Source organism: Sebastes fasciatus, chromosome 4 (genome assembly GCF_043250625.1).
Source record: "Sebastes fasciatus isolate fSebFas1 chromosome 4, fSebFas1.pri, whole genome shotgun sequence".
Taxonomy (NCBI): Eukaryota; Metazoa; Chordata; class Actinopteri; order Perciformes; family Sebastidae; genus Sebastes; species Sebastes fasciatus.
In genome coordinates, this window is record NC_133798.1 from 7,135,925 (window position 1) to 7,146,211 (window position 10,287).

At 39.8% G+C, this 10,287-nt stretch overlaps 1 protein-coding gene across 2 annotated transcripts; it reads left to right on the top strand.

Annotated features, from left to right (window-relative positions):
• Positions 1 to 350: 350 nt before the first annotated feature.
• On the top strand, positions 351 to 9,968 carry tbxas1 (thromboxane A synthase 1 (platelet)). Of its 2 annotated transcripts, none has more exons than XM_074631726.1 (14): positions 351 to 601; positions 1,820 to 1,975; positions 2,418 to 2,511; positions 4,409 to 4,461; positions 4,602 to 4,698; positions 4,828 to 4,944; positions 5,942 to 6,030; positions 6,109 to 6,257; positions 6,631 to 6,761; positions 6,867 to 7,223; positions 7,412 to 7,500; positions 7,932 to 8,069; positions 8,282 to 8,444; positions 9,053 to 9,968. In XM_074631726.1, the coding sequence occupies exons 2-14, from the start codon at positions 1,875 to 1,877 to the stop codon at positions 9,164 to 9,166; spliced, it is 1,692 nt and encodes a 563-aa protein (XP_074487827.1). In that variant the 5' UTR covers positions 351 to 601; positions 1,820 to 1,874; the 3' UTR covers positions 9,167 to 9,968. The 2 variants fall into 2 exon arrangements, with proteins under 2 accessions (XP_074487827.1, XP_074487826.1); XM_074631725.1 differs by having other exon boundaries at positions 1,847 to 1,975.
• Positions 9,969 to 10,287: the final 319 nt, after the last annotated feature.

Sequence of the window (10,287 nt, forward strand, 5' to 3'; positions counted from 1 at the left end):
AGAAAGGTTTCTCCAAATTCGAAATTTGAACTAAACTTTGCAGTGTGTGTGATGATCTCTGCCTCTTCCAACTTTTGCGCTAGCAGAGGTTCTTGTTCCCACAAAGCTTCTTTAGGTAATGCAGTTCAGCTTCCAACTCTGCCAGTTGTACATTTCATCTCCGAGGGTTTCCAGCAGTGCAATGCAATGCATTTGAGCTTTAACATTTTTAGGCAAGTCATTTCACATTTCTGCATTTTCAGCAATGCCTTGCAAAAAAATTCAGCCGTCAGCATTCCCACGCATTTTCAGCAGGAAATGCATTTTCTAGTTATTATTATTATTTTTTTCCCTTTTCTTCTTTTTTCCCCCTGCCAATCTCCTGCTCCACACTCCAGTCCAGTAAGTTGCGGTAATGCACCTATAAGCCGGTTTGCCAAACGCCAATAAACACCAAAGAAGAAGCAGAAGAAGCAGCAGCGCTGGTGTTGGCTGCTCCAGGCTCCCGTACAGCAGATGGCAGTCTGCCCCTCAGTGATCTGTTGTGTTGCGACCTATTGACAGCACGAAGAGGACTTCATGACATAATATTGACAGTGAGGACTGACTGAGGAGAGTGGAGGTGAGTTTCCAACACACGATTTCGATTACATTTTCAGCATAACATTGTGAACTTCCACCAGATTTAAGAATGAACAGCTGACATGGTGCATGAACATGTTACACGACGTGCAGCAGAGAGATGAACGAGTAGACATGTATCAGCATCACACAGTGTGACGCCCGGGTTTAAAAGGTTGTATTTCAACTTAAAGATGAGGCTAAATGTGGTTGGCTGTTTAAGGGTATGCTCTTTAGCTATAACAATGATATTATTATAGTGTTTTTCCATTGATCTGTGGCATGTTAACAGGCTCTAAACGCAGCATTTGTGCCAAACAGAGGTGAGGATAGGAGGGACACAGATGCCCCCATTAATGAAGATGCAGGAGGGAAGATGAGCTCTCTCAAGGCTTCACACAAAGCTGCAAAAACAAATGATTAACAAGTTGTCCTCCAAACAACCAAACAAATAATCTACAGGAGCCTGAGAGCAAAATCCAGTCCTCTGTTGGAGTTTAGTAGGCTATATATTTTAATATTTTTTTATGTGGAAATCAAACCATTCTGAGAGAGAAAAAAACTTTCAGTCACAAGGAAGGAGCTGCAATCAGTTTCTGGGAGGTGAAAACTGTATTTTATGGATTGTAATGGTCCTTTAAAGGAATTTCAGCAAGTAAAAAGGACTGAGTGGGCTATAATCTGTCAGATATAATCCTCATGAATGAAATCAGATCATTCTGAGACAGAAAACACCTTCCAGTCACAAGGTAGGAGCTGCAATCAGTTTTTGGCAGGTGAAAACTGTATTTTATGGGTTGTAATGGTCCTTTTAAAGGAATTTCATTAGGTAAAAAGGACTGTGTGGGCTTTAATTTGTCAGATATATACTCATGAATGAAATAAAAAAAACTCACTGAATCACTGAAAAAACTTTCAGTCACAGCATTTTATGGTTTGTAGGTAGGTAATCCAGATAAAAGCAGCTGTAGACTTATATAAACTGGGCGATATAGCTTTAAGGGGCTGTGCGTGCTCCTACGATGGAATGGATTTATTATGGACAACGGTCTGTGTGTACTGTCATGATTCAAAGAAACTACAGAATATCTTGAGACAGAAAAGATTGTTTAACTCCTAGTTTGTAGCTAAAATACTTATACTGGTTACCAAAGTGTCATAAACACCTATTCAGCATCTTTCACACTGACATAATCCTTCCTATTTTCCCTTTTTCGAGGAGCACTGACAGATCTGATGCTGGCAGGACAGACCTGAGAGGAGTTTTTTACATTATGGAGGCTGTAGTTGACTTCCTAAATGTATTCCACATCAACACCAGTGGATTGTCCTGGACACTCAGCCTCTTCATCATCTTTCTGGGTCTTCTCTACTGGTGAGTAAATACTTGTAAATCTCTGTGTGTTTGTGATGCTGCAGCTGCTGTGGAAATGAAGTCAGTTCTATACAGTAATCTACCAATAACATAAAGCACACACTTTGTGGAAATGCAGATATTCAGTACACTTCATTCATCAGATCTGATGTTTGCTATTCTGCATGTTGGGTTTCCTATTTGCATATTATGGGGAAGCTCTTAAAGGAGCACCTGAAAATATATTCTAAACCAGCCAGGGAACCAACTAACAGGAAGATTGATCGTGCTCCAATGAAAACTAATCATCAGTCAACATCTGTAGAGTTCAACAGGGCAAAAGACTAATAAATCAATGGGCTGAATATTTGGGGATGTTGGAAATGTTGCTCTTATATATTCTCCACTGTATTTGCTTTTATTATTTTAATTCATCGACACAACTCTGTGCTCTGTCTGTTAGGTATTCAGTTCGCCCCTTTTCGGTCCTTTCTCGATGTGGCATCAAACACCCAAAGCCAATACCTTTCTTTGGAAACATATTCATGTTTCGCCAGGTAAGATATGGCTGCAGATTCCATCAAACTGAGTTTTACCGGTCATTCTCTAACCTTTAACCTCTGTCAAAATCAGTTTTTGACTACAAGACATTTTACCCACTGATGTGAGAAAAAAAAAATACATTTGTTATGACCTTAATGATGTTTGGGGAACACAAGGAGTAACAAACAGTTTACCCAAACTTCGAAAAGGATGTGACTGACGGTAAGAAAATAACTACTGAAGCACTTTAAGTGTAACAAAGGGAGCCATTTATTAACATAAAAATGATTAATAAAAAATATATAGCAAGCAAATAAGGTGTCAGGGTCTCCAAGGCCAAAACAACAAACAGATGAACCCACACTAACTAGAAAATAAAGACTCTATTACTCAACTGAAAACAAAAGACAATACTAATCTCCCTAACCCTAGCCACACAACAGGAGAAAGGGAGTGACAGAGAACTCCTACCAGGAGGCTTCTTTAACAAAGTCACCACGACTATCAAAAACAAAGTAGCAAGGATTATCAGAGCTGTGTCAGAATCTATCACAGAAAACAGAGTTTCATCAATTATTCAACCACAGGACACCAGCACCAGCGGAAGAGAGCTCGAGGGCCAAGAAGGACGTAAACACTGAATCTGGGAGTAGATATACAGCGCCAATGATTAATTGAAATCCAAGGTGTGAATGACCAGGCAGACCTGAAACACACAGAGAGAGCTCTCGTTCAACAAGAGGGATAATCAGTAGACGCAACTGCATTGTTTTACAGGAATGCACTGCGCTTGACTTAACTGATATGAGCACAGAAGGAGAAGCAGTCAGCAGGTTCCATTTCAAAGCATTTATTCCATTGTCTTTTCAAGAGTAACATGTAGTTGAGTAGTTTCATTTCCACAATTGAAAGAAATTATACATTCAAATTAATTTCTCTAGAATACAGAAATTAATAAACGACTCTGACTCACATCAATACATCCCTACTTAAATAGGTCATACTAATGTCAGAATGAACTAGAGAGATGTTGGATGTACAACTTCACAGCGACAACTGTAAACATGACTTGGAATATCAAATAAAAATGGCATAAACTACCCTCTCAACCCAATCAGGAACAAAGGAAACCTCCTCAATCAAAGGTCAAACAGTGAATGAACTCACTCAATGCATCTGTCTGTGTCAGCTGCCCAGTCAGCACACCTGTACCTGTTTCAAGGGAGCGTGCTCCTGTGCTCCCCAAATCCAGCAGTCATGTGACCTCCACTTTCAACAACATATTACTGAACTTTGTCACATTTCCACATTGATAAACACTGAAAAGCACTGGTTCTCTGGTTCATTTAAGAAGGCCTGACCGATGCCTACCTGGTGTTATTCCCTCTTCTACCAGCACTGGTTCAACTACCCAGTGACCTCTACTGGCTCGTCAGGGTATTGATCACCAGTCTCTCAATAGGAGCACTGGTTGTTGTGAATAACACATCTATAATCACTTTGCTCTTTTAAATTACAGCCCAATGTTGAATAAACATGTTCAATAGCAAAAGCCATCCTTAAATCTTTCCAATGCAGATTGTTTTGTATAATCTATCTGAAGGCTAAATGTGAAAGTGCTTGATCTTAGTCCCAGAGATAAATGAGAAATGAAATGGGAAGGGAGACCTTCCTCACCATCATCATCATCGTCAGTTTGTTGGTTTTGTTTCAGGCTTTTGTTAAAAAAAGTAAGCTAGAAAAACTGTTGCATATGCAGCTCCCACAGAGTCATACAGCTGATACTGTACAAACTCTGATTTACATTAAGACAGCAGCCCATATATCAATCTGTCTCTAACATGGAGTTATTTCAGTCTTAAGAAGAGCGTCTCTGGGGCCTTTCTGATGTTGTTCTTATTTTCTTTCCAGGGTTTTTTCAACCCTCTCAATGATCTCATAAAGACACATGGCAGAGTTTGTGGGTAAGTAGAAGAAACACTTTCTACTGTACATCAGCATCTAATGAAATGATGCTTCTTCCACATGAACACTTGCTTGGTAAAAACCAGCAGCATTGAGAGTGTCGTTTGATTTGACTGAGACTCTACTTGGTATATTTTAGGTATTATTTGGGCCGGAAACCGGTGGTGGTGATAGCGGACCCTGACATGCTCAGACAAGTGATGGTCAGGGACTTCAGCAGCTTCACAAACAGAATGGTGAGGACGTGAAACCAAAGCATACATGCACATGTACACTTTTTGCTCCCTCGTGATCGTAACGTAATTTTCGAGGGTGTAATGATAACAGACGTCTGTGCCCGTATACTCTCCTGTCTCTCTGTGCAGACTATTCGCTTTGCCACCAAGCCCATGACTGACTGTCTGCTCATGCTGAGGAATGAACGCTGGAAGAGAGTGCGGAGCATCCTGACCCCGTCATTCAGTGCTGCCAAGATGAAAGAGGTGAGATGTGAATGTGCTCACTGAGCGGGCCCCGATTAGAATCAGACGATATTTATGACAAAGAGTGATATTTTGTGGTCTTGAAACTTGCCAATTAGAAAAGTAGATCATAAATGTCTGTAAGAACAGCTCACAGATCTCTGAGGGAGCATTTGTTTTGTCTAATAAGTTACTGTCTGTCACAGAGGGAGGGGACGAGGTGTGGAGTTGGAGGACACACAGCTGTAACGAACTGTATTGTAAAATATTTAAATCCGTTTGTTTTTTAGGTCAAATTGTAACTTGTATAATGTATAAAATGAAATCTAACTTAAACTCCAATTTGTTGTAACTATTGAGGAGTGTCATTTGGATCTCAGGGTGAAGCGTGGTGGCCTGGTGCTGCTGATAAACATGTCTAATGGATTTATGGCGGCGCTGCCCTATACTGCTTTCAACTGTAGTAAATATCAGATCTGCATCATTTTGGAGACAGCTTCTCAGTCCATGTACAAGGAGCGGAGAAGATGTGAAGGACTCCTTTGTTGAAATAGGGGACGTTTCCAAGGCGTGTTGAGTTCATGGTCCATTTGTTAAGTCCAAATTCTCTTTTCTGTCAAAACACAATTTTAGATTTTTGGAGGGTCTCTCATGAAGTTCGTTCTCCTCTTCATTAATAACTGCAAATACTGAAGCTTGTTTACTTTAAATTTCATGTCTTCATGACAACTGTTCAGTCACACTCTATAAATACTTTTTAAATTCAGCCAGGAGTAACTTAGAATATCCGTCCCCACAGTGTTTACTGCATGTCTGCTTCCAAACGGAATCACATGTTATTTCCATTTTGAAGCAGTTACTGTTCATTCATTCAGTGTGTGTATTGATTAGTATTTTCATCTACAAAGGCTTTTTGTGAGCTTTATATGTTTGTTATGTTACGTTTTCCTAATTGTTTCAGGTTTTTTCTCAGCAGCTGTGACGAGTTATCGCTGTCTCTTTTATATTTTCCCCGTAGATGGTTCCGCTCATCAACACATCCACCGATGCCCTGATGACCAACTTGGATGTCTCCGCTGAGTCAGGAGAGGCCTTTGACATCCACAAGTAATCACACACACAGTGAACGTAGGCTTTTAGTATTACGGTGTCACTTTCTGTCCTCATATTTGTGTGTTTTTGCAGGTGTTTTGGCTGCTTCACCATGGACGTTATTGCCAGCGTGGCATTTGCAACTCAGGTGGACACTCAGAACAACCCAGATGACCCGTTTGTCCGCCATGCGCAGGCGTTCTTCAACTTTTCTTTCTTCAGGCCCATCGTGCTGTTTTTCAGTCAGTCCAATCTGTTTGTATTGTTATTTATATATATATATATATATATATATATATATATATGAATTATCACATTTGATTCATTTATATAGGACAATTATATTTAGGAATGCAATGAAGGCAAAAGAATAAAATATGATTAAAGCATAGACCAGAAAGCGGAGGGTTTACTATCTTCGTCACGGAATTATCTGGGGTTCCCAAGTCAATTTGGACAATACATTTTAAGAAAATTAAGCATAGAATATAAAGATATTGATAGATTTATTTAAAACTTAAAAACATACATTTAATGATTGCGCTGTCATGTGCGAGTGTGTAAAGTTGGCATTTCAGGTAGAGTTACACCAACAAATTTGGTTTGTCCGTCCAGTTGCTTTTCCACTCATCTTCGCTCCTCTGGCTGGACTCATCCCCAACAAAAGACGAGATCAGATGAATCACTTCTTCATCAACAGCATTCAGAAGATCATCAAGCAGAGAGAGGAGCAGCCGCCTGAACAGGTGAATCTCATGGACGTTTAATAATCTTAAATACAGTGAAATCTTCCATTTTTACATCGTTTTTTTTAATTGAATTTCTTGTGGTGGTGGTGGTTTTGCGTGTAGAGGCGTAGAGACTTCCTTCAGCTGATGTTGGATGCACGAACCAGCAAGGAGTGCGTGTCTTTGGAACACTTTGACACAGCGAACCACGCCGGTGAGCCGGATCATCACAGGAACCAGCAGACACAACCGTCGTCCTCTGATCCGGACGACCGTCCTCTCCCACAGGAGCCCCCCTCCAGGCGTCAACAGAAAAAGATGATAACCGAGGATGAGATCGTGGGCCAGGCATTTGTTTTCATTCTGGCGGGCTACGAAACCAGCAGCAACACGTTGGCCTTCACCAGCTACCTCCTGGCCATCCACCCGGAATGCCAATGCAAAGTACAGGAAGAGGTGGATGATTTCTTCACCAGACATGTGAGTGTGTTGCGTCACGGTTTGACCTGATCTCATTGTCTTCAGCCAGTTACAACATAAGATTTTTAGTTGTGGATTTATCTCATAGCAAGACTAATCCAGTGCACTTTTTTTGTTTTCCTTTTTTTATGTTAAAAACCTTTATTGAATTATGCTGAAAAATATGCTTATTTTTCCTTTTGTTGCAGGAGTCACCAGATTACACAAATGTCCAGGAGCTGAAGTATTTAGACATGGTTATAAGTGAAGCATTGCGCCTCTACCCTCCTGCATTCAGGTAAATTAAGAGCATTAAATGAGGATAAAAGATTTTTATTAAATTTAGTACTGTCACAAGGAAAAAGTTCACTTATTTCTGTGCATACATACAGAATATTTGTTGTTATGTTTATACTAATCATACAGGAATTAACATGGAATAAAGAAGGAACAAATTAATTTAGGTGTATAAAATAATAATAATAATAATACATTTTATTTAGTGGCGCCTTTCTGGACACCCAAGGACACCTTACAAAAATCTGTTAAAACATTGACAGATAAAACAATATAAAAACAACAGGACATGACAGAGACATATTTGTACAAACACATAGGATGGGTGATGATGAGTTCTAGAGAGAGTAGGCCAGTTTAAACAGGTGGGTTTTGAGGAGGGATTTGAAAGATGTGATATTGTCAGCATCCATGGTATTTTGTCCAACAAAGGTTTGCGAGAGACATCGACCAGGACTGTGTGGTGAACGGCCAGTCCCTCCCTAAAGGAGCGACGCTGGAGATCCCAGCGGGCTTCCTCCACCGAGACCCAGAGCATTGGCCAGAGCCCGAGAGGTTCATCCCTGAGCGGTAGGAGGCTGTTCTTACAGTAAATAAGACAAAACTATAGTGCCTACTCCTTGTGCTTCAATATCACCTGAATCTAGTAGTACACAACTATAACGAAGGTAGTAAAATCCCTGCATTGCCCTAAATGAAACACACTATTTTAATACTGATTGACTCCTATTCTCTACTGCTTTTAATTCATCCAAAATATATAACTTGTGGTTGATCTCCAGATTCACACCAGAGGCCAAGGCCAGTCGACATCCATTCGTATACCTGCCGTTCGGGGCCGGTCCCCGTAACTGCGTGGGAATGAGGCTCGCCCAGCTGGAAATCAAAATGGCTCTAGTGCGTCTGTTCCGCAGGTTCAGCATCGTGGCCTGCTCGGAGACCAAGGTGGGTCGGACACTTTTCGAGTCTTAGAAACGATTCATACACACAGAAGACAGCATGTACACACTACGCATGTGCATTTGAAAATCAGCCGGTCCACCTTTTGTAGCTGATGATTTATTAACACACCGTCATCATGCACTCATTGGTTATATTATTAAAAATAAATTAAAATATTAAAGCATCTGTGTAAATAAATCAATCAAGAAATAAGGGAACGGACAGAGTGTAGTCACAGCTGATATGTTATGTTCACTTATTGTAGTTGCTTTGAGGTTTTACCAACATATGACAATCCAAAAAGACAAAGCAGAGTGTGTAGCCGTTTCCTCCTCAGTGTTGGGGCGGGCAAAAGCTGCTTGGACGATCCATATTACTGTATTTTTTGCATATATAATTATCAATAATATGTATGGCTTTTATTAGACATTTGAGATTGCTGTAATTTGCACAAATTAACCAATGACTTATGATATAATGGTCAAAATTCAATATGCATCTGTCAGCTATTAACATATGTGGTTATGAATGTAAGTAATCCTACATTTAGAACACATGTAAAATATATGGAGGATGTTGCTTTTACATATGCTTTTCTTTTCTTTGTGCAGGTTCCTCTCGAGTTAAAGTCGGCAAGCACTCTGGGACCTAAAAACGGCATATTTGTGAAAATTCAAAGAAGAGACCTGGGGGAAGGTCGAGTGAATTCTCCACCAGACGATTAGAAACTCACCGTTCATCATCATCATCATCATCATGAATGGTTGAGCAATCCTATGAACAGTTACAAATCATTCTGCAGGTCCATGTTGTGACACTGTTGCACTGCGTCAGTGTTACGGTGTTCCTTTCGCTCGTCTTGCACTTCTATTCTTGGCGAGTGAACTAGAAAGTGGACTGAAGATGAGACGTGATTTAAGAGGGAGGACGTAATAAATGAATGAAAAGTGTGCCTCTTACCTCAATATGTAGCAATATTGATTTATTAAATAGATGTTGAACAGGCTACAACATTGCTGTCTGTTAGGAAAAGGCTATTTAGGGAAAGTTGTTTTGTGAACAACGGTTTTAATTTCACTTTATCCAGGTTACATTTTGCATTGTGGAATTAGGATTCTTATATTGATTTGTAAGTGCATTTAAATATTTAAACTTCTTCACAAGTTACCTCAGTTAAATCAATAAACAGAAATTGTATCTTGTGTGCAGTAAAATATAACAATAATGATGTGACCCTATAGAACAGAATGTTACAGTGCTCTGGATCAAATCTGTCACCTGAACCTGGACGTTTGCACATTCCTTAATCAAACGGGCATTTAACTGAGCTGCTCACTTTACTACTGATTCCTCACATGAATGGTGGTTAAGTAACTATACAATTAACCACCAAACAGTCACAGATATCCAAGGTTTACATAGACAGAGGTCCAGATTTTGCTGCTACTGATTATATTTGATGATACTGAAGGATTTGTTTCACGTCTATTAATCTCCTCAAATAAAAGCGTCTATTTGAAAGTGAAAGTGAAGTGGTTTGTGAAAGGAAATCCCCCTTTTGTTTTTAATCCTGATGACCCGGGTCAGCGTTTATCTAATGTCTCAGAATAGGTAGCTGGACTTAACTAGCCCAAATGTCTCAGTGTATATTAAGTCCAACTTCAAGGAGTAGGAGTATATGATATACAGTATTATTCTTTAATCGGGCATTAAGATTAAGTTGGTAGTGTTCTTCAAAAACATTTTTTGTTATATCTGTTGAAATTCTCATTACATCCCGACAGCAATCAATAAATCAAATGCTCTGACAGCTGCGAGTAACGTTCGTTATTGTAAGCTGATCGAT

Excerpts from the sequence above, each read along its gene's own strand:
- tbxas1 (XM_074631726.1), top strand. The coding sequence starts at position 1,875 with ATGGAGGCTGTAGTTGACTTCCTAAATGTATTCCACATCAACACCAGT. Across the intron at positions 4,945-5,941 it reads GTGCTGCCAAGATGAAAGAG|ATGGTTCCGCTCATCAACAC; the intron begins GTGAGATGTGAA and ends TTTTCCCCGTAG. Across the intron at positions 6,762-6,866 it reads AGGAGCAGCCGCCTGAACAG|AGGCGTAGAGACTTCCTTCA; the intron begins GTGAATCTCATG and ends TTTTGCGTGTAG.